We start from the raw sequence: 25,396 nt of genomic DNA on the forward strand, positions 1-25,396 counted from the left end.
CCAAATACCTTTAAAAAGACATACAATTTAACACAGAATGAATGGGTCTTTTGTTTAGTGGTAGCATGACATTTGGTCCACAATGGTTAGCAGCTGTCTTCATTTTAAACTCTGATAATATTAAGACAATACATAAATAAATACAGCAAAGGGGAAGATAGCTCGCACTGACAAACACCTCAAGGAGCCACTGAGTTCTCTTGCACCATTTCATTTGGAGTTCAGTCTCATGTGGAGAGAAGGGCATTACACAACTTTCTTCTCAAAGATGCTAAACAATGGCATCAAATGGACAACGCGGTTATCAAAGGATGTAAAAGATCTGACCCCAAGGGAATCCAGGACACACACAGGTAAGTCAGAGGTATACTTTTGATTTGGGCAAAATTGGAGACTTAAGGAAATTATCACCTCAGGTAAATGTCAGGATAGATGAAACTAAGTCCAGTTTTTGGTGAGAGGTTTTTGTTTGTTTTGTCTTTTCTTTCTTTTTTTTTTAAAGTGTCCTCACTATCCCCTTCACCTTCAGCTGTCAATCATCTCTGAGAGCTCAAGCAGAAGGTCATCTTCATCTTTCCCAGGATCCAAGTCAATCTCAGCTTCTAATTTGCCTCCTGAAATTTCCCATATTAGTTTCTCAAAATCATCTTCCACAGAGAGTGGAGGCTTTCCTGTGGAGGCAGAGCTCAGCCGGCGAGGTTTGGGTGTCATCTGGGATGAGGAAGGGCTGGATCCTTCTGGGAGCAAAGGTTCTGAAGAAGCCTGGACTGAAGGCAGCACCAAACTGTAAGTGAAAAACAGACTGTTAGACCCAGATGTGACCTTCCATGGCTAAATGACCACACAGCCTCGGGCAGAGGGAATGAAAAGTTGTTTCTGAAGAGAAACAAGAAATAGTTTCCCTAATTTGGAATCGAGCACCTTTTGAGTTTAGTCAGGTATTCAAAGTATCTTTAATAAAGGCCAGGATCAATAGCAGCACTGAAGAGCAGCAACCTCAAACCCCCTGCTTTTTGCCCTCAGTGTAGAGTTAGCATTAGAGGTGGCTAACCCAGAAGGTTCAGTGACTTATCAAGAGCAAAACCAGAAATGGCCTGGAGTTCAGTTAGGAAGGCATTACCTGTCCTTAGGGTTTTCTGTCTCAGCCACGGTGACAGATTTGTCCTCAGAGAGGAGTGGGACAACAGCCTAAAAAGGAAGAGTAAGTAAGTCGTTGGGTTAGGCTTCCCTCTTTTGCTGTGTCTGTATGCTGGAGTATATGCAAGGGCCCATGTGCAAGTATGCAGAGCCCAGAGAGGATGTCTAGGAGTCCTCTTCTGTCCTGTGCCTGCCTGCCTGCCTTCAAGGTTTGAAGCTCTGCTGGTTGGGCAGTGAGCTCTTGGGATCCACCCGTCTTTATCCCTCAGTGTGGGGTCACCGCAAGTGTATGGCCACACCGGCTTTCTTATGGAGGTGTTAGGGGATTCAAACTCAGGCCTTCATCCTTGTGCAGTAAGCACCTACCCAGCAAGCCATGTTCCCAGACTGGAAGCCAGGCTCTTTAAAGGCTTTTTCTTTTTAAACAGGGCCTGACTATGTAGCTTTGACTGTCCCAGACCTCCATGTGCCTCTGCTTCCCACTGCCTGACTTGGAGTGAGGCTTTTTTTTTTTTTTTCCTTTTTCTTTTCCCCAGAGCATATTTTGGCAGGGCTGGAGATCTTTGATAACCCAGGACCTTGCAAGTTCAGTGTCCTCTCTACCACTGAGCTGCATCTTTGGACCAGAGGCTGCCAATCTTTTTAAACCTGGGAGCCCAAGAATCAAAGATGCAGTGGCTGAGTAACTAAGCAAGGAACCTTGCCACGCAGAGATCAGCTCCAAACCACCAATAGAGTAACAGTCTAAGAAATCCATGCTTAGGAAATGGCAGTCAGTGTGAGACAAAAACAAAGGCAGAAGCAAAGGGCAACTGTCCTGCCGCCGAGTCAAGGGCCACTGCAGTGGTAAGTCCTTACCATGGCTGCTTTCTTGCTGGGGCTTTCCTGCAGGACGTTGCTGGAGCTGAGCGGCTTCACAGCGGCGATGACAGCAGGATGCACCTCCACTGCCTTGCGTTTAGGAGCTAATTTGGGAGATGACACAACCTTGACCACAGATGGCTTCACATTTACTTTGGGTTTGGCTACAGGGGACAGAACACACCTGATTAGCAAGTAGATAATCTCTTTCACATACAGAGCAGCTCAGAATTAGATATACTGCCTTTAGTAGTACAAATACCAAAAAAGTTGCCAAGCATGGAGATGTATGCCACAAACACCAGCCCCGGGAGGCAGAGACAGGAGGGGGTTCTCCTGAGTCTCAAGCCAGCCTGATTTATATAGTGAGTTCCAGGACAGCCAGGGCTACGTAGAGACCCTGTCTTAAAACAAAACAGCAACACCAAAAGAGCAAATAGCCTGAATAAAAATGATGTCATATGGGTCACCATGACACACTTTTCAATGTTCCTATCATATTCCGAGGTATTTTCTTCTGCGAAACAAGTGGGAAAGCTGTGTGCACTTTCACACCTTTGGGATCTGAGTTCCCAGAAGGCTGAGTTCAAGGGCAACTGGGGCAATAGAGTATGACTCTACTTCAAAACACCAGAGGAAAGATGCATCTCAAAAGTTCTGGATACGACTTTAATGTTTTTCTTTTTCTAAGACAAGGTCTCATGTACCCCAGGCTATCCTCCATGTAGCGGAGGATGACTTTGAACTTCTGATCCTCCTGTCTTCACTTCTTGTTTCACCTCTTGCGAAGAACACAGATTTAGTGACTCAGATTATAAAACTGAAGGTTTGTGGCAAAGTAAATAAAACTACGATGTTGTTTGCTTCTAGCCTCTTTTGATAAAGAGGAAAACAGTGAACTCCACAGTAAAATTACCCAGATGCATATAAATAATCAAGTATGTCCTGAAAGAGAATCTCCCTCACCAGCCATAGGACTTAAGCCGCCAAAAACAAAACTCAAACCCTCCTCATACAACTGGCTAACTTCAACACAGCACATGATTCGGACCGCTGAGGCACTTAACTGAGGCTGGTGTCTCCAGTGTGAGACAGCCTCTGTTAGACTACCCTGAATGAATTGTGTAAACTGAAACAATCTAATAAACCTCCGTCTGTACTCACTCTACAGGTTCTGCTTCTCTAGAGAACCCTAATACAACTGGCCGGGGATTACAGGTGTGCACCACACTCATGACTTTCTGTATGCTGGAATGGAACCCAGGGCTTTGTGCTGGCTAGACAAGCACTTTACCAACTGAGCCACATCTTCAGCCCCATACAAGGCAACAAACAAACAAACAAACCAACAACAACAAAAACAAAAAACAAACAACCCAGCAATTTTAAGTTGTGAGAAAGAACTCTACATATCACTATCAGAAATACTACTACTGCTAGGCGTGGTGGTACACATCTTTAATCCCAACACTTGAGAGGCAGGGGCAGGTGAATCTCAGTGAGTTCAAGGCCAGCCTGGTCTACAAAGTGAGTCCAGGACATCCAGGGCTACACAGAGAAACCCTGTTTCAAAAACAAAAACAAAACAAAAACCAACCAAAAAATAAAAAAAAAAAAAAAAAAAAAAGAAAAGAAAAGAAATAAATATATTACTTCCTGTTGGTGTGGCCTCAGTATAGAGGAGATTCAACTCTATTTGTTGCCAGTTACTGAAATTTGGTCGCTGTGGTACAATAAGGTATCAAAACCACTCACCTTTACTCCTTTTTTCCAAAGTCTGTGCTGCACACTTCACATTCAGTATAGAGTCCCCAATTCCAGAGGTTTCTACCTCTCCCTTCTGGGAGGAGTCCGTGGGGAGCCGTTTAGCCAGGTGCCGGGAGATGCCTGACACAGCAGTGAGCACTGGCTTCCCCGCCACTCTCAGGTGGTAAGAAGCCTCGTCTCCCTGGCCAGGTGTCAAGGCTGCTTTCTCCTTCTGTGAAGCTCCTCTCTCCTGCTGTTTCTCTGTGTATTTCTCTTTGACGGTGTCATATCTACTGACTGGAATTTTTGTGGTATTACTTATGATCTCATCTGAAGTCTGTAGACAAGTCCAATTAAAGAATTAAAAGAGTACATTCTCATTTCTAGTGCTGAGTGAATACCTAAGCTACACAGAGTACTTCATGATTCAGAATAAAGAGGAAGCTCATATTTGATATTAAACAGAAGGCAGGCTATTACGTATGAAAGAGAGGAGCTGAAGATATGTGAAATCAATAGAACTCAGATTCTACAGGCTGTAAGTATGACCCTACATGAACCCTAATGACTACTAAGCAATCAAGACATCTATACATTAGATTTATGCCAAGATATTATTTACAACTGTTTAAAGATCTTATATTCACAAATTAGAATATTATATAGTCAGTAAAAACGAACACCTTAAGGAATTACTAGCATGCTGAAAAATGATATAATGTACAGCTCTCAACCTGAGCTGAATGTTAGATTCACTTATAGTAACATAAGAGATGGCTCGGCAGTTAAGAACACTTGCTGCACTTGCAAAGAACCCAGGTTCAGTTCCAAACACTGACGTAACCATCTTTAACTCCAGTTCCAGAGGATGTGAAATCCTTTTCTGGCCTCCACATGCATATATGGTGCTGTAATGTGCATTCATGCAGATATATGTATATATATGTACACACACACACACACACACACACACACACACGTGTACATGAATACTGACACATATAAAGTAAATAAATCTCGGGGGAGGGGGAGTGTCAAGTTTTATATGATGTGCAGCAAAATACTAATAGCCAGTTAAAAAACTATGAGGGGGCTGGAGAGATGGCTCAGAGGTTAAGAGCACTGTCTACTCTTCCAAAGGTCCTGAGTTCAATTCCCAGCAACCACATGGTGGCTCACAATAATCTACAATGAAATCTAGTGCCTCTTCTGGCCTGCAGGTGTTACATGCAGGCACTGCATACATAATAAATAAATAAACAAATCGTTAAAGAACAAAAACAAAAACAAAACAAAAAAACCTACGAGAACAAGAAAACTAGTACAGAGAACTGTAAAACTCGTCCATAGATGCCAGGTGTGCTGGCGCCTGACTTTAACTCCAGCCATCAGGAGGCAGAGGCAGGCAGATGTGTGAGTTAAGAGGCCAGTCACGTCTACACAGTGAGTTCCAGGATACCTAGGGCCACATAGACCTTATCTCAAAAACCAAAAACTAAACAAAAATAACTCCAAACAAAACAAACAAGAACTTTCCATAGAAAACTGTAACTAAAGTCCTGGGCATGTGGTGCAGGCTGTAACCTAGCACTGTGGAAAGAGGCTGGCTAAGCAGGCAGAGTGTGAGCTACGCAGTGAGACACTGTCTCCAAAACCCTCAAAAGCATAACCCAAAACAAAAAGATAAAATTACAACCACCCTCAATGTAGCAGTGAAATTACTGACATAAATTTACTGTAAGCTAAAACTAAAAGCACACATCATTTACCTCATTACATGTGCCCGGAGTGTAAGATGACACGCTTACCTCATGAGCCTCCAACCTAGTCACACTGCTCTGAGAAACAGCATCCCCACTGTCTTCAAGTTCGAGTTTTTTCTCTTCTTTTGTACCTATATTCATATTTAAAAACACCATTGGATACAAGCTCAGGAGATGTGAATTGAAATTAAAAAAAAACTTTTTGTTTTTCGAGACAGGGTTTCTCTGTGTAATATCCTTGGCTGTCCTGCCTGGCTGTCTGCCTCCCAGAGTGCTGGGATTACAGGCATGCACTACCGTGCCTGATTATAAAACCTTTCTTAATGAATATAATTTTACTGCCAATTTAACACAAGCTACAGCCATCTAGGAAGAGGGAACTGCAGCTGAGAAAAAACCACCTCTATCAGACCAGCCTGTGGGCTATTTTGATTGGTAATTGATGTAGGAGGGTCCAGTCCACTATGGGTAGTGCCACTCCTGGGCAAATGGTCCTCGGTCATATAAAAAGGAAGACTGAGGAAGCCATGGAGAGCAGGCCAATATGCAGTGCTCGTCCATGGCTTCTGCTTCAGCTCCTGCCTCCAGGTTCCTGCCTCGACTTCCCTCAAGGATCGGGTGTGATCAGGAGTGTAAACCAAGTAATACTCCCACTTCATTCTGTTTTTGATCAGTGTTTTATCACACCACAGAAAGGAAAGTAAGACAGTAATGACAAGAAAGAACAAACTCATAGCTAAGAGACCGGTCCTATAAAAGCTCAAGATACACATGAATACACCACAGAGCTGCTAACCACTACTACTGTCAACAGCTTTCTCTACTGAATCTGGTGACTCAAGTTCGCCAGTTAAGAACTAGCCAGGCTCCTGTGGCTCCTGCCCTGTGTTGAACAGTGCTGCTGTTAGGAGGGGTGTACAGACCTGCTCTCTTGGTGATGCGGAGCAGCCTCTTTGCCCCTGGGGCAGCCTCAGCTGGAGGCCGGGAGCTGGCACTACTCTCAGAGCTTTGCTGCACCCTCAGGGCCTTCTCCAGTTTAATTTCCTCCAGCGTCTTAATGTGCACCTCCTGCATAGACCTGGCTCTTCCTGCAGACTCCTCTGGTTGTCCTTTGCTGACAGCAACAGGTGGCAGAATCACCGTCTTTTTCACTTCAGTATCTGCTGTCAGCTTGAGGCAACTTGTATCCTTTTTGGATTTCTGTTTTTCCATTTCCTGCTGCCGGTGTTTCTTTTCAGCCAGGACCTCAGAGAAGGTTTTGATGCGCACAGAGGAAGAGCTCTTTGCTCCTGATGGAGAGTCATCAGCTCGTGAAGGTTCTTCGGTCTTCAGTTTAGTTTGCAATTCTCCACGTTTCTGACTGGCTCTTTCAAGAAGAATTTCTTCCAATGTCTTCACGTGGATCTCACCAGCTTTATTAAGTCTCTCTGTTTTGGGGAAGAACAAGTATTTGCGCTCATTGTCTTATGAGTTATGAGCACTCTCCTGTACAAGTACAACCACCCAAGGGGGAAGTATCAGGCGTCTCATGCACAGCATCAGTTTCACTCTCAATTGTAGGTAACTTCAAGAAAAACTGATTTGTATTTATACAGTACGAATGGCTGAAAATCACTTATCAGTGGAAAAACCTGAGCATTATAAACCTTAAGTAAAAGCAGCAGTGAGCTATCTATTCACTCATAATGTATATGTATAAAACTTTGCTGGACACATCCTTAGAACCATCTCACCTGCATCCCTAGTCCTCAAAAGATCATTCAGCTGTTTAAAATATGGAACAAATGCCACATTAGACAATTATTCTCAGTACTGGAGAGCTAAGAAAATAACGAACTGATACAGAATAGAAAAGATACCCTCCCCCCCACCCACAGACTAGCCAGTAAGAGATTTTAATTAAAATTAAAAAACATTCAAAATATATTCTAAGTTCCTAAACATAGCATGTTATAGAACTCTGTGAACTTGGTGTTCCCTACCAGTCTCATTTGTGTCTGTGTGTCTTTCTCGCTCATTAGTTCCCCAGATAAGGTCCCTCTGCAGCTCAGGCTGGCCTTTAACTCCTGATATGACATAGCTAAAGTTAACCACACATTCAGAGCAATCCCCTGCTTTAGTCTCCTGATTGCTTGGATTATAGGCATGGACCACCGTGGCCCACTAATTTTGTTGCTCGTGTTTAAAGAGTTTCTTTAAAGGGTTAATTTTCAATTAAGCTCAACAGTCCTCCAGTCTAGCGCGCTTCTCTGGTGAAAGCACTGGCCAGAGTCCTGTAAGTGCCTACACCTCCAAACATTACCTGCTTCTTGACAACAGCTGATGCTATTTAGTTCCTGAACTAGTTTAGTAAAGTACCCATGACAAAGCAAGTATTGCAATACTGAGTTGGCTTTAGATTTCGACTGGGTAAGTCTTTTGTGATGGGGTCCTTGCTGGACATGGTGGCCTCAAATGCACCATTCTCTTCTCAGCTTTACGAGCACTGAGATCATAAAGAGGGCTACCACAACTACCTTCTCGTTAGGTCTCATGACTGGGGAGCTGGAAAGATGGCTCAGTGGTCAAGAACACTTGTTCTTGCATAGGGTCCAGATTCAATTCCCAGCACCCACGTGGATGCTCACCAGCGTCTGCAGCTCCAGCTCTAGAGTACCTGAGCCCCTATTCTGACCTCTAGAGACACCAGGCCTACATGTGATGCACCTACACACACAAAGTCATCTGATACATATGACATAAATCTGAAAAAAGAATTTTAATTTTAATATTTTCTTCCATTTCACAATGACAATTTAATCTCAAAATTATCACTCAAGATGGGCAGTGGTGACACTGTGAGTTCCAGGCCAGCCTGGTCTACAGAGCGAGTTCCAGGACAGCCAGAGCTATTACATAGAAAAACCCTGTCTCAAAAACAAACAAAACAAAACAAACAAACAAACAAACCAATTTTTAAAAAATCAAAGAAAGTAGATGGTTAATGATGAATTGGAGACTTGTTTTTCATGCCTACCAAAAATCACTGAAATAGGGGCTGGAGAGATGGCTCAGTGGTTAAGAGCACTGGCTGCTCTTCCAGAGGTCCAGAGTACAATCCCCGGCACCCACAAGGCAGCTCACAACTGTCTGAAACTCCAGTTCCAGAGGATCTGACACCCTTTCACAGACATACATGTGGGCAAGACACCAATACAAGTAAAATAAATAAATAATTTAAAAAAAATCATGAAATAAAGACATTAGTTAAAAACAGAATTAACCTATGCTAATAATAAAAAAAAATCTTTAGAGATTTCTAAGAGGACTCTATTGCAGCAATTGTAAGTTTAAACATGGTAGACAGAAGTCTAAAAGACTAGTCAACACTATTTTAACTCAATAGCACAGCAAACTGGCAACCCTGGGTTAACCAGCACAAGAAGCAGCCACCAACTATGGGAGAAGTCCTAAGGCAGAGTGTAAGGACTGGGCAGGTGTATACCTCATGAACTTGCCTAGCATGCACAGGTCCTGCCTTAATTTTTAGCATCCCAAAAACAAAACTAAGCAAACAAACAGGATTCATCAGAAAACTCCAGAGCCGTCTAAAAAATAAGTAAAGAAATAATAACAACAATAAGCTGTGGGGGAGGGGGGTGGAGGATGGAGAAAGACTACAACAAAAATCTGAAGATAAATGTCAAAATTAACTCATATGAAAGTCTAAGTAATAAAAAAAAGACAATGCCAGACTGCAATCAGCCATTTACAACAGTGTAAGTAAACGACAGCCCACAGGCCAAATCTGGATGCCCCCGGGTGTGTGACGTGCTCCTCTGGAACACAGCCAGCCACTCATTCATTCACACACTCACACCGCATATGGCCGCCTTCACACCACAATGGCAGAGCTGAGTAACTGTGACAGAGACTTTGGACCACAAAGACTAAAATAGTTTTTTTAAAAAACCGTCATTGGGATCAAGCCAAGGACACCACCATGCCAGTCAAGTGCTCTAGCCCTGAGCTACTTCAGAGATATGTGGACTTAGTCAAAGGGTCCACTGAACCCCTGGCTTGCCAACAAAAGTCCGTGTTTACACCCATGAGAGTGGTTATTTCACATCAGGGAGATAAGATAGGAAATCCTAAAATGTTCTGGAGAATAAAGCTGAAATTAACTCACTTCTGTAATCCCACCAAGCACCTGGGAGGCTGTGACAGGAAAAGTGCCTGAATTTCAGGCAAGCCTGGACTACAGAACTGAAACCCAGTCTTAATAAGAGAGTGCTGATAGTGGTTGTTTCCTTACAAGAAATTAAGGAGTACAACCTCTCCCTCCCCTCCCCTCCCCCCCCATCTCTCTCTCTCTCTCTCTCTCCCTCTCCCTCTCCCTCTCGTGTGTAGCCTTGGCTGTCCTGGACTCACTTTGTAGACCAGGCTGCCTTTGAACTCACAGAGATCCACCTGCCTCTGCTTCCTGAGTGCTGGGATTACAGGTGTGTGCCACTGCGCCCAGCTCATCAGACTGTCTTTTAAGAATGCTAGCATAAAATACAGAAACGAATTAAGGTTGAAATGAGAACATACAGGCTAACATTCACAGCACAGAGATATGAAACATAAAACTGCCTTATACAAAAACTATCACAGTGAATCCTGAATGGCATACAGCAAAGCTGGAAGAGTGACGTGCATAGTAGACCATCTACCTAGCAGATACAAAGCTCTAGGTTTCAAATTACAACACCACAAACAAGAAAAGCAGAGTATCTGAACACATAGATATTCACTTTATATAATATGCATACATATGTGTGTATATGTACACACACACTCATGTAGTTCCCACTATTAAACAGGAATTTAGGGGGGGGGGGCTGGAGAGATAGCCCAGAGGTTAAGAGCACTGCCTGTGCTTCCAAAGTTCCTGAGTTCAATACCTAGCAACCACATGGTGGCCCACAACCATATGTAGTGAGATCTGGTGCCCTCCTCTGGTGTGCAGGTGCATATGCAGGCAAAAACATTGTATACATAATAAATAAATAAATCTTTAATATATATATATATATATATATATATATATATTTTTTTTTTTTTTTTTCCCCCCCTGAGCCAGGGTTTCTCTTTGTAGTTTTGGCTGGCCTGGACTCACTTTGTAGACCAGGCTGGCCTCAAACTCACATTGATCAGACTGCCTCTGCCTCTCGAATGCTTAGATTAAAGGCGTGCGCCACCACGCCTGGTCTTAAAAATTATCTTTAAAAAAGAATATATGTAAAAATAGTCTTTCTTTCATTGTTTCTTTCTTTTTGATAGGGTCTCCCTACACAGCCCTGCTGTCCTGAACTCACCATGTAGGCTAGGTTGGTCTCTAACTCCCAAAGATCCAACTGCCTGTGTCCCAAGTACTGGGAGTATAGGTGTCTTCTGTCATGCATGCACACGCATACACATATGTCCAACAGATTTGGGGTATTTTTGTTTTGTTTTTTTCGAGACAGGGTCTCTCTGTGTTAGCCTTGGCTGTTGTGGACTCTCTTTGTAGGCCAGGCTGGCCTCGAACTCATAGCAATCTGCCTGCCTCTGCCTCCCAGCGCTGGGATTAAAGGTGTGCACCGCCACGCTCAGCTCACCAACAGATTTGTATGAGTGGCACATGTTCTGTCTACATCCTTGTCATCTGACAGAATACAACTGGTTTTACATTGCTTAGAAAATGATTTCTTTCTCCCTTTCTGGTACTGCTGACTGCACCCACGAGCCATGTACACCCTATGAATTGATCAGCATACCTAGCATACTGGAACCTAACTAACTTACTTACTTTCTTTCTTTCTTTTGGTTTTTTGAGACAGGGTTTCCCTGTGTAGCCTTGGCTGTCCTGGACTCGCTTTGTAGACCAGGCTGGCTTCGAACTCACAGTGATCCACCTGCCTCTGCCTCCCGAGTGCTGGCATTAAAGGTGTGCGCCACCACTGCCATGTGAACCTAACTTTCATGACAGCTATTTAGCACATACTGGATTTCCTCTTAATGCTCTGATAAGCACGTATTTTTCCATCTTTAAATAACACTGAAAACAACAACAACATACACCCCCAACAACAACACACACACACCCCATAAACACAAGCTCTAACTTAATTGTAACAGGTGAGTCAGAAGAAAAGAAAAAAAGAAGGCAGCAAGGACTTTGCTCTTCTGACTTTAAGTACCTGTTAATTAAGCCAGCACATAGGCTTGATCATTCCTTCAGAGATTTGGAAATTTCAACTACCTAAAGTTTCAAAACTTAAAAAGTTAAAACAAGACTTTTCATAGGTCAAATATTTTTTCAATGTTTACATTGAAGTACACAGGCTGTACGTCTAATGCAATTAAAAAAAAAATCTTGCCAATGAGTGGCGGTGTAGACCCTTAGTCCCAGCAGAGACTAGTCTCGTCTACAGAGTAAGTTCCAGGACAGCCAGGACTACACAGAGAAGCCCTGTCTCCAAAAACAAAACAAAAACCCTTCAAGTTCTTAAATGTTTCTTCTCAGAATTAATTTAGAGCAGTCCAGAAAAACCAACAACCTTTCAGGACCAAAGAAGTGGCACAGTGGGGGTGGGGGTGGGCTTACAACCTTCAGAACCCGTGTAAAGAGGGAGGGAGAGAATCAAGTTTACACAGCTGTCCTTGGACCACCACATGAATGCTGTGCCTGCACGCACATGCAAGCAAGCACACGCACAGGCACGCATGGCTTGGTGTGCAAAAATTACTGAATTCCAAAAAATAATTGTTATTGTACATCTTTTTCAATCTTTCTGTCTCAAAGGTGTAGCCTTGGCTGGCCTGGATCTGTCTATGTAGACTACGCTAGCTTTGAACTCCCAGTCTCAGCCTTCTAAGAACTGGGATTAAAGGCAGGAAGCTCCTTCTCAATCTTTTGACATCAAAGTCTCTTCTGAACCTCTCTGCTTGGGGGCCCCAGTATGGCAGTACAGCTATTTGCACAACACTTAACCAGAGCACACTCTTCTATTGGAGGAGATTGGGCCAAGTGTGCTGTTTCCTATGGGTGTAGGTGCAGTGGTGCAGGAGGAAAGGACAGCTGCTTAACAAGGGGCAGTAGTGGTGGCACTGTGTATGTCACAGATGCTGTGGAGGCTTTCACACACTGCCAGTTTAACTGAGACTCTGGTGTTAGGTAAAACTCTGAAGGTTTTCCCCAGACCCCACACACACTAGCCAAGTGCTCTATTGCTGAGCTATGATGTAACTGACAACCAAGGAACCTGACAAAGAGGTTAACTTCTGTTTGTCCTAAGCACTCAAGCCACCAAATGGGAGGAACATTTACTTCAAGTCTCATGAGCTAGAAGTAGAAAAGTTTACTTTCCAAGAAAGCTCTACACAAGAAAACAAAATCAAACTCCTCAGTCATTAAGCCAACATTTCACCTAAGTCAGAAAGTGGCCAAAACAACAACAACAAAAACAAACACACACACAAACAAACAAAACCCCCAAACATCTAAGCCAGGGCATCTCTCCTCCATATATCCCACCCCGCAAATACTTTGACTTAAACACTCACCCACGCCACTCTATCCATTCACTTGAACTCTTAGAATTTTTCAGGGTTTGTTTTTATTTCTATGTGTCTGTGTTGGTGTTTGCCATGCATGTGCCATATGCCTGCAGACGCCAGAGAGGGCACCAGATCCCTGGAAAACTAGAGTTACAGGTAGTTGTGAGCTGCCTGATGTGGGTGCTGGGGAAAAACAAACACAACCTTAATTTCTGGCGCCCACTGAGCACTCGCTGCAGCCCTATCTGGGTTATTTTACAGCCGGTTCTCAGCTGGTACTTTGCCATCTTCTGATGTTTCTCAATAACACAAGCCAGGTAACAGTCTAAAAGAAAATCTGACCCTTTGAGCTCTTTTATATTTTTCTTTCCTGTAAGACTTTTGTTTGTTTGTTTTTGAGACAAGGTCTCTCTACATAGCCCTGGCTGTCCTGGAATTTACTAAGTAAACTAAGCTGACCTCTAACTCATAGAAATCCACCTGTCTCTGTCTGAGTGCTAGGAGTAAAGGCGTGTGCCACCACACCCAGCCCTTTTAAAGTAGTTTAGTTTACTATTATTACTATGTATGCATGAGTGCAGGCACATGTGCCTCACTCAGGGCATGTGTGAAGTCAGAGGACAACTTTCAGGCATCAGCTGCATGGCTTAAACACAGGTCATCAAACTGTGGCAAGCGCTTTTACCAGCTTAAGCCACCTTCCCAGCTTGCTAACTCTGAAACAACTCATCAGTAGTTTGTCACTGTATTAGAGTGAGTTCAGACCCTCATAACATGGCTTTAAAAATTGTATATAACTAAACTCCTCTTTCTTCTCTTACTATCAGGCCCTTCGTCCCAATTCCATCTTTTAGCCATCCTCTGGTCCTTGAGTGTACTACACTTCCTCAGCTCTCTGCTTTTTCTTTAATACAAACTATTAAACTATTGTTGTGATGAAACCATGGCCATAAACAATCTGGAGAAGAAACTTGGGTTTCTTTCAGTTTACAACTCTCAGGTCACTCCACTGCTAAGAGAAGTGAGGGCAGGAACCTGGAGGCAGGAACCCATAGAGGCCATGGAGGAGTGCTAGTTACTGGCTTCCCCCCATGGCTTGTTCAACCTGCTCTCTTATAGCATCCAGTACCAGCCCTGGGGTGGCCCCAATCACAATGAGCTGGGCACTCCCACATAAATCATCAATTAAAAAACCAAGTACCACCTGCTTACCCACAGGCCAATTCAGTGGAAACTTTTTTTAATTGTGCATTTTTAAAACAATTCTATAATGTGTCAAGCTGACTTAAAACTAGCAAGCACACTGGGCCTCCAACTTCACTTAGGCAATTCCTGATTTTAAGTTTAAACTTCAACACCAATTCCTCCGTGATATTTTCCCTACAGAGGACAATGCCATGTGCTCTTTTAGGACCATGCATTCCCCCCGCCCCACTATAGTATCTTGTCACAATATCATGGCTATTCGTACTTCAGTGGTTGTTGACAAGTGTTAGCTTTTTAGAATGAAGCAGGGTAAACACTCAAATGTTTGCTGAACAAAGAGACACACACAAAATATTTACCTTTCTTTGGTGTTTTATCAGTGTTAGTTTCTGGAGCTTCCACTTTTTTCCCCAGTCTCTGTGCAAGGCTCCGCTTTAATGGGGGGTCATTGTCACCACCTACAAATACAAAGACTGTAAGATTATAATCTTCTGCTGGGCAGTGGTGGCACACACCTTTAATCCCAGTACTTGGGAGACAGGCAGGCGGATTGAGGCCGGCTTGGTCTACAAAGTGAGATCCAGGACAGACAGAGTTACACAGAGAAATTGTCTTGGGGGAAAAAAAAGTTTTCACCCAAGGTTACACAGAAAAAGCCTGTCTTGAAAAGATTTTAATTTTCAACAAAGTAAGAAATAAATAAAGCAAAAAGAGACGACAATTTGAAATATTCTGGAAATTTTCTGTACTTGAATGGTATTCAACAAAGTAAAAAATAAAGCAAAAACTGACAATTTAAAATATTCTTAAGGTTTCTGTATTTAAATGGTGTTTGCCCACCAGCTTCCCAGAACTTAATGTTAAAACCAAAATGTCCTAGAAAGAAAAAATTAAAAAAAAAAAAAAAATCTAAATACATGAATGAATATTGACAAAAATAACTAAAATTAAAAATAGGATCCTAAGCTCTGGCTGAAGCTAAAGCTCAAAACCATCAATGCATTCACTACGTGTGCTGTGCTGGCTGGTTTTATTGACATTTATATGAAAGGGAATCTCATTGAAGACAATGCCTCCCTAAGATCAGGCTGTAGGGCATATTGTAGGGCATTTTTTAAGTTAGTGATTGACAGGGAGGGCCCAGCCCATGGTGGGTGGTGCCGTCCTTGGGCTGGTGATCCTGGGCTCTATAATAAAGCATGCTGAGGGGCTGGAGAGATGGCTCGGCAGTTAAGAGCACTGACTGTTCTTCCAGAGTGCCTGAGTTCATTCCCAGCAACCACATGGTGGCTCACAACTGTCTGTAACTTCAAGATCCGACCCCTCCACACAACATACATGCAGGCAAAACACAAATGCACATAAAATAAAAATAATTTTTAAAAAAGCAGGCCGAGCAAGCCATGGGGGTCAAGTCACCAAGTAAGTGGTGCTCCTCCATGGCCTGTGCATCAGCTCCTGCCTCCAGGTCATGGCCCTGGACTTCCTTTAATGAACAGTGATATGGGAGTGTAAGGTGAATAAACTCTTTGCTCCCCAACTTGCTTTGTAAACATGGTGTTTCATCACAGCTGTAGTAACCTTAACTAAGACACTCCCAAACTCTGAATTCATATTCAATTCAGTTAGGAAGACAGTAAAGGATTTTATGATGCTCATTTTTCCTGGGATATGAAGTTTTGAAGGGCACATAATCCCCTCCTTCAATTACAAAGGAGAAATCCAAAACTCTGGCTAGAGCTGTGGCTCTCAGAGCTGTATGTTGACTACCTAGCACTGCATAAACTGGGTGTCGCATGCCCTTGGAAAAGTGTGCTTAGGTGACAGATCTTGCATTTTAAAAAGGAGAAGGAAAAGGTGGAGAAAGAAGAGGAGAACAAGAAAAAGGAGAAGAAAACCACTAGCCAACTGAAAACATCTACTGTTCTGACTCTTTAGCTTAACTTAAGTTAGTCCCTGTCAAAATCTTTTATTTCTATGACCAGTTAGGTTCAAAGCAGACTGCAGTCTGACTAAAATACAATCAGCCTTTCTGTACTTGCCTGCCAAGAGAGAAGGGGTAATGAAAAAGGAACCATTAGGTACAACATGAAAACAAAATAGAAAATTGGTTTTTTGGTTTGTTTATTGATTTTCAGACAAGGGTCTCTCTATGTAATCTTGGCTGGCCTGGAATAGCTATGAACACCAAGCTGGCCTTGAACACACAAAGACGCTCCTGCCTCTGCCTCCTGAGTGCATTAAAGGCACATGACACCAATGTAATAATACACAAGCCTGAAATTATTAAACCTTGGACCTTCTAAAAGGCTAGTCATAGGCTGGAGATAGCTTAGCTGGTTAACAGGCTCACAACCAAAAAGAGAAGGTTAGTCATGGTCATAATCTAATTAAGCAGTAGTAATGTAAACTGCCGTAGCTTCCATAAAAAATATAACATACACATGAAATTGTATAAATGTTGTCAGTCACGAATACAGGAGAGGGCTGGAGAGATGGCTCAGAGGTTAAGAGCACGGTCTGCTCTTCCAGAGGTCCTGTGCGCAATTCCCAGAAACCACATGGTGGCTCACAACCATTTATACTGAGATGTGGTGCCCTCTTCTGGTGTGCGGATATATATGCAGATAGAACACTCACATACATAACAAATAAACAAATAATCTTAAAAAGAATACAAGCAGACCAGACTGAAAGTCTCAATAAGGCACAAACACACAGAGGGAAGATACACGAGATCAACTCACCCATTGAGAATTTCCGTTTCCCAAGTCTCTCAGCAAGACTCAGTCTAACTGAAGGCTCTTCTGAAAAGACAGAAATAAAACGTGTCCACTGTTAGTTGATTGAGGATGTTACTATACATTCATGAGCCCATCAAGGAAGTATTTTGAAAATCAGATCTCAGTCTTAGGTCACACATAACAAGGTAATAATCAACAGTCTAATGAACATGCAACAGCATGTCCTCAGTAACAGCAGCCAAATTTAAGGAAAGAGGCTCTGGCCTTGGCCAAACTATCTTGTGGCCCTTGAGAAGTTATTTAATATCACACGAGTGACTAAGCCTTCTTCCAAATGCTTGTTCAAATGGAACATTTAAATGTACAATTTCTTTGGTATTATATTCCACTGCTAGATACTTCTCACCTGAGAGGCAGGAACCCCAATGAACAAAATGCCTCTACAAGATCAGGCTGAAGGCAAGCCCCTGGGCATCAGCTTTCAACCTGTGGAGTACCCTTGGGATAGGGGATGTTATGGGGTGGGGTGGGGTGTTGAGTACCCTTTCATAGGGGTTGCCTATCAGATATTCTACATATCAGATTATTACGATTCATAACAGTAGCAAAATTACAGTTCTGAACTAGCAATGAAAATAATTTTATGGTTGGGGTCAGCACAATATGAGGAACTGTTATTAAAGGGTCACAGCATTAGGAAGGTTGAGAACCACTGCTCTAGGGCATTTTCTTAATTAGTGATTATGGGGGCGGACCCAGTCCACTGTGGGTGGTGTCATCCCTGGGCTGGTAGTCCTGAAAGCAGGGTGAGCAAGGCACTGGGAACAAGCCAGTAAGCAGCACCCACCCCCACCCTCCATGCCCTATGCATCAGCTCCTGTCCTGTTTGAGTTCCTGTCCTTACTTCCTTTGGTGATGAACTGTTAGGTGAAAGTGTAAGTCAAATAAACCCTTTCCTCCCCAAGTTGCTCTGGCTATGACGTTTCATCACAGCAATAGTAACCTAAACTAAGACAATTTCTTAGTAGATTTAAAACAACCTAGTAAAACCATTTTTCTATCACTCTATGACTCAAAATGAGCAGCCAATGAAGTGGCTAAAGCAAAGAGAAAATGTTAAATTAGATACACATAAATGTTAAGATTGCCTGACCAGCAGAGGCAGGCGGATCTCTATGAGTTCGAGGGTAGCCTGGTCTACAAAGCAAGTCCAAGACAGTCAGGGCTACACAGAGAAACCCTGTCTCAAAACAAACAAACAAACAAACAAAAAACCAAACCAAACCAACAAAACCAAAACAACAACAAAACCAAAAAACAACAACAACAAAAGATTGCCTGGCCAAAAACTCCAACTTTCTAAAAGGCCAAATGTACTAATTTTTCAACCTTATTTCTGATCAAAATGTTTCAAGTCTTCCTAACACTCCAAAGTGTATCCCTGAAGAATTTTGTGTTCCCAGTACATGAAGCCAACAACGCTGGTGAGACCTACTTCTACATCCCTTACCTTGTTTGCTTGACAGAGTTACTGTCCTAACCACAGTCCGAACATTCTCCTTCTCAGGGCCTGGATTAGGCAGAGGCTGATGTAAAACACTGGAAACTCCTGAGGAGCCTTCTGAATGAGAAAAGGCAAATAAATAACCCATGGAAAATAAATAAAGCTAATCCAAGTCAAGATCTATGAACATTTAAACTCATGTGACTGCAGTCTGAATGCTGCAGAAGTCAGGTAGACACTGACCTCTCTGCTTACCAGTGAGGCTAATACTTCTCTAAAGCCAAGGCAGAAGCATGTTTAGCTACCAGCCTCAGAAATTCCATCGTCCCCACCTCAACTTTATTATCTGTAAAACAAGGTTCCTATAGAGTAAGCTTTAAGGACAGAATTCTTAGAACCAACTACTTACTATATTTAGTATATATCTCTTCATTACCTTAGCTGTAACTTTTAGAGCAGGAACTATACATTAACGAGGTTGAGGCAAGCAAGCTCCGGCAGATCTTAAGACCTCTTGTACTGAACGACATTTATGTTCTTTTAGTAGGTTGTATGAACACATGGGTAAGAGGTCAGTTTGTCTTTCCTCAGGAGACAGTGTCTTACAAGGCTCTGTGGTCTGCCAAGTCGACTAGACTGGCCAGCAAGCCCCAGCAATCCTCCTATCTCCACCTCCCCTGAACCAGGATTACCAGCACACATCACCGTGCCTGGCCTTTTACACAGGAGCTAGGGATAGAGCACAGGTCCTCAGGCTATGCAGCAAGCACTTTACTTCATAGGCCCCTTAATATGGCTCTTAACTGTTTTCTTCACAGTTAAATATTTCAAGATATTAGCCCAGCACTTGGGAAGCAGAGGCAGGCAGATCTCTGTGAGTTCAAGGCCAGCATGGTCTATGTAGTGAGTTTCAGGGCTACAAAGAGAAACCCTGTCTTGAAAAAAAACTATCAACCTATCTCAAGAGATACAGGGCTCTTTAAATTACTATTTGGTCTTAGCTCTGAAGAGTGAGGACTGAAACATAAAAACATAGGCCCAATAGGCTTGCTTCACTTCAAACAAGCCATAAAAATAAGAAGCTGCATTTGATAAATTTGGCTTTGTTGCCAGAAATGTCTTTATTAATCTTGTCTGGTAACATGCAAGTATTCATGCCAAAACTTATGACTTACCACCTTGCTTCTTGGATTTTTCCTTCATTTTCTTTGATTTAATTTCCTCAAGAGTTTTTATTCCAAAATTCAAACATTCACCTAAGAAACCCAAGGGGAGGAGGGGGGAAGCACATGAGGAATTACAGCCTTTTACTATACATTTCTCTGCAGACATTCGAGTATGCTTTGAGTAAATGACGTCTAAGAAAGTGCACATCATATGCACATTGCACATCTGCTAGGAAAAAGAGAGCTTAGTGGCTGTACATTAAATGTCAAAGGCAGCCGCAGCAGTCAGCGATGCTTCAAGGGTTACAAACAGTACAAACAGCCTGCTCCTACCTTGCTTTAAACTGACTCCAGGTTTCCGGGCAGAAGCCACTCGTAATCCATTATGAACTTCAGGAGTTGGTTGCAGGGCAGGGGTTTTGCTTTCATCACCCTCCTCAGAAAACTGATCTGTATAGCCACATTTAAGACAAACCTCCAATTAAAAACAAGTCTAGAGCTTTATTTCTGTTCCTGTGTATTTCATTACATTATTTGCTTGAGAGAGAGAGAGAGAGAGAGAGAGAGAGAGAGAGAGAGAGAGAGAGAGAGAGAGAGCGCGCGAGCGCGTGCGAGGGGGGGGGAGAGCGTGCAGCTAAACGTACCATCATCATCTTCATCATCATCTGCAGCATTGATTACAACAGGTGGATGTGTAGGGCTGGGAACATTTTCTGAACTTTCTACTTTCATTACACTCCGCAGCTGAGGGGAGGGATTAGACTGGACAGACAGTTTGTTCTGCTGAACTGTGAGCTGGCTAGCCTTTACTTCTTCTTCTTGTGACTCAGGCACAGTGAGTAACACAGCTGAACATACAAAACCAGACATAAATTTACAACAGAGAATTATAATGCCAACTCAACAAAAATCCCTGTCCTTTTATGATAAATTTGGTACTTTTTTAAAACTTAATTTTCCCAGCTTCGTTCTAAAGTCTCCATCAAGAAAAAAGTGTTTTTGAGCCAATAATTCCATTATTGTATATAAACAAATGCTAGGAACTGAAAGCAATAAGCCTAAGAGTTAGTTATAAGCACTAGACATTTCATTTTAAAACTGGCATTCTACAATTTTCTTTCCTACAGGAAGACACATACAGAGATCACCTGACTCTGATGTGTTCCCACCATTTCTGGATCTTTCTCTTTTTTTGATAGTCTTGCTATCAAAATCCAGGCTGGCTCTCACACTCAGGCTTCTCCTGCCTTAGCCTTCTGAGCGCTAAAATCAAGGCACCTGCCACTGTGGGTAACTCCGATATGGTTCTTTGGTGGCCAAAGGACATTAGTCCACTAAAAATTATCTTAAAAGGACCTTTGGAGGGGCCAGTAAGATTACTCTGCAGGTAACTGTACATGCTGGCAAGCCTGATGACCTCAATTTGATCTCAGTGCCATCCCTAGGACCCACAGGTGGAAGGAGAAAACGTGGCCTCCCCAAGCGGTTCTCTGACTTCCACATGCATTCCATAGCATGTGTGTGTTCACATTCAGACACATATTAAAAAAATTATAAATTAGAATTATTTCATAAGGAGCTTTCAAAATAAACCACAGATTTTTGTGGAATTGATTTAGTTTTAAGTCTGAGGATATAATACAGCGGTAGAGGGCTTGTCTAGCGTCCTTGAAATCCTGGGTTTGATCCCCAGCCCTGGAACAATGGGACAGTAATTTTTTTAGGTAGCCTACATCAAGATTTTTTGTTTTCAATAGCCTATGAAAAGCTGGACGAGTAGTATGTGAGGTGTTATGTGACTGGCTATAATCAGGTGGAGATCACAAGTTGTAAGCAAGCTCAGGCTCCAGAGTGTAAACGCATCTCCACCAGAGCTAAGATGGCTAGTGAATACCTTTGGCTTTTGGGCCACAAGGTCTCTATCAACTATTTCACTCTGCAGTACTAACAGAAAACTGGCCACAGAAAATATGTACTCAATAAATCTTCATTTTACAGAACAGGCAGAGGACCCAATTTGCCAATCCTTGGTCTGGAGAATTAAGTTTCTTTTGAAAACACCTAAAGGTTTGGTAAGAAAATAAGGATGAAACAAACTATGATGATATATGTGGCATGACAGGAACAACTTGGTTTTCTCAGCGCACACTTATCATCTGACCTCCTTAGGGTGTTGTTTCCCCACCGCACAGTGGAAACAACACTGCGCTCACTGGACTAGAACAAGTACCGGCTGCTCACTGAATAGCAACTGTTCCCCTTTAGAATAAAGCCAATCTCACTTTTGCTTGGAGGCAGGAACAGTCCGTCAACATAACGCCCTCTGTTGTGATGAAAAGCGCAGTTTAGTTTTTGACATCCCATTGGCTGATTTTCCCAATAACAAGGAATTTCACTTCGTTTTTTCTGTAAAAGAGAAAACACACTGTTTTTAAATAAATGAAGTACATCCTACATTAATCTTGTGATTCGTTTTCTAAATGCAGTTCTCAGTCTGACACAGGGCGTCATGGTCACAAGAGAGGCTGCTGCATGTGATACTGAGCACAGTGGAGAGGTAGGAGAGGTCTTTCCTCCTGGTCTTCATCCGGAAGCCCTAAATAGCCACACCTGATGCAGAGAAGCAGGATAATATAGCAGCTTAGAAATGGAGTAGAAGATCTAATAATTTCTCTTCCCATGAAGTTACTTAAGGGCCTTATGACCAGACAACTAAATGCCTCATCAGCCTCATTCTCCTTAACTACAAAAGGTGAACTGTATGTGGGTGCACGAGCAGGTATTCGGGTAGAGGCCGGAGCAAGACAGCAGGTGTCTTCTTCTCCTGCTCTCTCTTGTACTACACCTTAAGATAGGGTCTTTCACAGAAGCTGAAGCTAATTTCAGATAGGCTGCCCAGCCAACAAGCCCCCATAGTCCTTCTGTCTCCGCTCCCCAACACTGGTCTTATATCTGAGTGCAGCTGTGCCCAGCTTTTTATGTGGGCGCTGGGCATTCAAACCCAGGTCTCCCTGCTTGTGTAGCGCATGCTAATTTACCCAGTGAGACATCATTCCAGCTTCTGCATTTGTAAACACTACACCAACACTTCTAAGGGAACAGACAACCAGGGTCCCATTATTCTCTCATCTACAATATTTTCATCAGCCCGTCATACACCAGTATATAAACTTGTGTGTTTCTATTTAAAGACTCTATTTTGTGAGATATGTTAGCACACACCTTTAATCTCAGCAAAATTGGTGGATTTCTGTGAATGTGGGGCCAGCCTGGTCTATGTAATAAGTCCAGGACAGCTAGGACTACATAGAGAAATCCTGTTTCAAATAGCAAGCCAGCCAGCCAGCCAAACCAATCAATCAATCAATCAATCAATCATAGTACCAAGTATCCTGCAATCAAGGACACTTGATTCTAGCATGAGAGCTCAATCAGAAAGGTAGTTTGTAAGCCTATTCCACTTCAACTGAAAACATGCATCAGAAAACACACATTGTGTGCTTATCTCTGAACACGTCACTGAAGAACATATTTAGAGTCACTGCATAAAATATGCAAGTACTGATTTGGAAATTACAAATACATTTTATTGAGCAGACAAATTAGTGAATACTGAACCTATCTATAATAAAAATGGACTGTAAGGTTGTGTTGTGAAAGAGGTCCTTATAGCTTACTCCATCTCTATATACCATGATTAAGGGTCTCCTTTGTACCCCAGAGATTTTTTTTTAATGCACATAGAAGCAAATCTTTCCCTTCTTCTCTTTTAAAAAAAAAATTTAGATTTATGTAATTTTGTGGGCTAGTGGTTTTGCCTACATTGTTTTGAACCACAAGCCTGCCTGGTTGGTACCTGCAAAGTTCAGCAGAGGAATCCTTAAGAAGGCATGGGACCTCCTGAAACTGGAGCTGGGATGGCTGTGAGCTGCTGTGTGGACACTGGAGACTGAACTTGGGTCCTTTACAAGACCAACAAGTGCTCTTACCTACTGAATGATCGACCTCTCTTCTATTTTAGGCTGTTCTGCTCCCTCTACTTTTCACTTAATATATCCTGATCCTTATCAAAACACTAGTGTCCACCTTAAATCATTATTGTTAACTGATGCCCAACCCTCCACAGGATGGAGAGAGCGAAGCTACACTGTTCCCAGTATTTAACAAACTGCTGCGATGATGATTCTGACATACTTAGTTGGGCACAATGAGTACAATGTTTAACTATTTAATTCTCTGAAGGCACATAAAATAAGCCTGTGCAAACATTAAGTATTCGCATGTTGATACTGCTCGGTTGGCAGCTGAAAGCACAGCTCCTGGAGTGTGCCCTACATTAAATGGTGGAGTGGGGGAAAGGAGACTCAGTTTAGACTGTTTGTGCAGGGTACGTTCATGTTGCACATCTGGGAGACTGGGATTTTGGTATGCTGGGCAGATGGCGCACGCTGAGTTCTGAATGGACATGGCAGAACACTACAGTGAGGTGCTCCCTTTCACTTCAGGGTGAAGAGTGCATTCTGGGCAGCCCCAACATGAAGAACGTTTGCAGACTCCAGTACCTTGTGTCTTGTGATGCGAAGTGTACCCTTCCTCCTGTGACTGTTCCTAGACGTGCTCTTCTGGGGACCTGCTCTTAGGTACTCCCTAGGAGCTATGCCACGGTACACCATGAGGTTTCCCAAGTTGCAAAGTAGTACTTCTCAATTACTTTATTGAATTCTTTACTATTTGCACAGTAGGCAACTCAGAAAACAGGTAAGAAAATGAGAAACTGGGAAGGAGATCGGAGCGGCTTTCGGAGCCAAGCACACCAACTACACAGCACACCAACTACACAGCACACCAACTACACAGCACACCAACTACACAGCGATCCTGTTCCTTCTTTCTTCGTCCCTCAACAACTGAACTGAAAGTCAATTTTGAAGGAATCAGGCAGGCATTTATTTAAAAAGGAAAAGAAAAGCGGCCCAAACCAAGATTCTAAGGTACTGTACTAGAGGATAGTCTCCTGAAGGTTGAGTAATGGAAGGCTTCTGCACAGAAGGGAGTCCAGTGCAGTGTGAATAGGCAGTGTTCACAGAAGCAGAGTCCTGTGAGAGAAGCTGGTACCCAGCAGAAGGATTAAGGAGTGAGGAAGCACCCACGCAGGGGAGTGGCCTAGCACAGACCAGCAGAGCCCAACTGTGAAAGAGTGAAATGTCCTCAGCAGGATGGTATAGTCCAAATACAAAGAGGAAGGTGTCTAAGTGGAGCTAAAGGAAGGACTGACACAGTGTACTAAAGTCAAAGTGACAAAGGTGATACTTAATGTGATGCCAGACCCTACAAGGGAGGGAGATATGGATGGAGGGACAGACGGACGGGGACGCGCGCGCGCGCACACACACACACACATCCCTGCCCAAATAAGCAAATGTATTAAGGACCATGGAAAGCAAGTTTCTCACTTTTGAGAAAAGAGTAACAAAAGAAACCTAGACTAAAACCTGGCACTGATGAGCTGGAGGCTCCCATGTGAATCTGTGCCTTGCAGTATGTAGACCCAAAGCAGTGCATGCTTCCTTACACATTCCCTACGTCTCTCTCCACTAAGGTCATGAGAAGCAATAGGAACAGACCAGAGCTTAGTACTCATCTACCGTTCTTCTCTGAAAGGAACCCATAGGTCTTTTTCTTTTCTTTTCTTTTTTGAAGATTTTA

General features: G+C 42.9%; 1 protein-coding gene across 6 annotated transcripts in view; it reads right to left on the minus strand.

Annotated features, from left to right (window-relative positions):
• Positions 1 to 479: 479 nt before the first annotated feature.
• The window catches only part of Zc3h11a (zinc finger CCCH-type containing 11A), a 42,767-nt gene continuing 17,850 nt past the window's right edge, over positions 480 to 25,396 (minus strand). For 5 of the 6 annotated variants that reach the window (XM_051147419.1, XM_051147417.1, XM_051147420.1 and 2 more), the window contains 13 exons: positions 21,973 to 22,096; positions 20,335 to 20,538; positions 20,024 to 20,140; positions 19,700 to 19,780; positions 18,531 to 18,641; positions 17,024 to 17,083; positions 14,636 to 14,734; positions 6,431 to 6,934; positions 5,553 to 5,638; positions 3,754 to 4,081; positions 1,996 to 2,162; positions 1,121 to 1,188; positions 480 to 784 (listed from right to left, as the gene is read on the minus strand). In XM_051147419.1, the coding sequence (XP_051003376.1) occupies positions 526 to 784; positions 1,121 to 1,188; positions 1,996 to 2,162; positions 3,754 to 4,081; positions 5,553 to 5,638; positions 6,431 to 6,934; positions 14,636 to 14,734; positions 17,024 to 17,083; positions 18,531 to 18,641; positions 19,700 to 19,780; positions 20,024 to 20,140; positions 20,335 to 20,538; positions 21,973 to 22,096 (2,208 nt within the window). In that variant the 3' untranslated portion in view covers positions 480 to 525. The remainder of the gene's footprint in view (positions 785 to 1,120; positions 1,189 to 1,995; positions 2,163 to 3,753; positions 4,082 to 5,552; positions 5,639 to 6,430; positions 6,935 to 14,635; positions 14,735 to 17,023; positions 17,084 to 18,530; positions 18,642 to 19,699; positions 19,781 to 20,023; positions 20,141 to 20,334; positions 20,539 to 21,972; positions 22,097 to 25,396) is intronic. The other variant, XM_051147422.1, reaches the window with a different exon arrangement.

The sequence above is a fragment of the Acomys russatus genome, chromosome 6, assembly GCF_903995435.1.
Source record: "Acomys russatus chromosome 6, mAcoRus1.1, whole genome shotgun sequence".
NCBI classification, from domain to species: domain Eukaryota; kingdom Metazoa; phylum Chordata; class Mammalia; order Rodentia; family Muridae; genus Acomys; species Acomys russatus.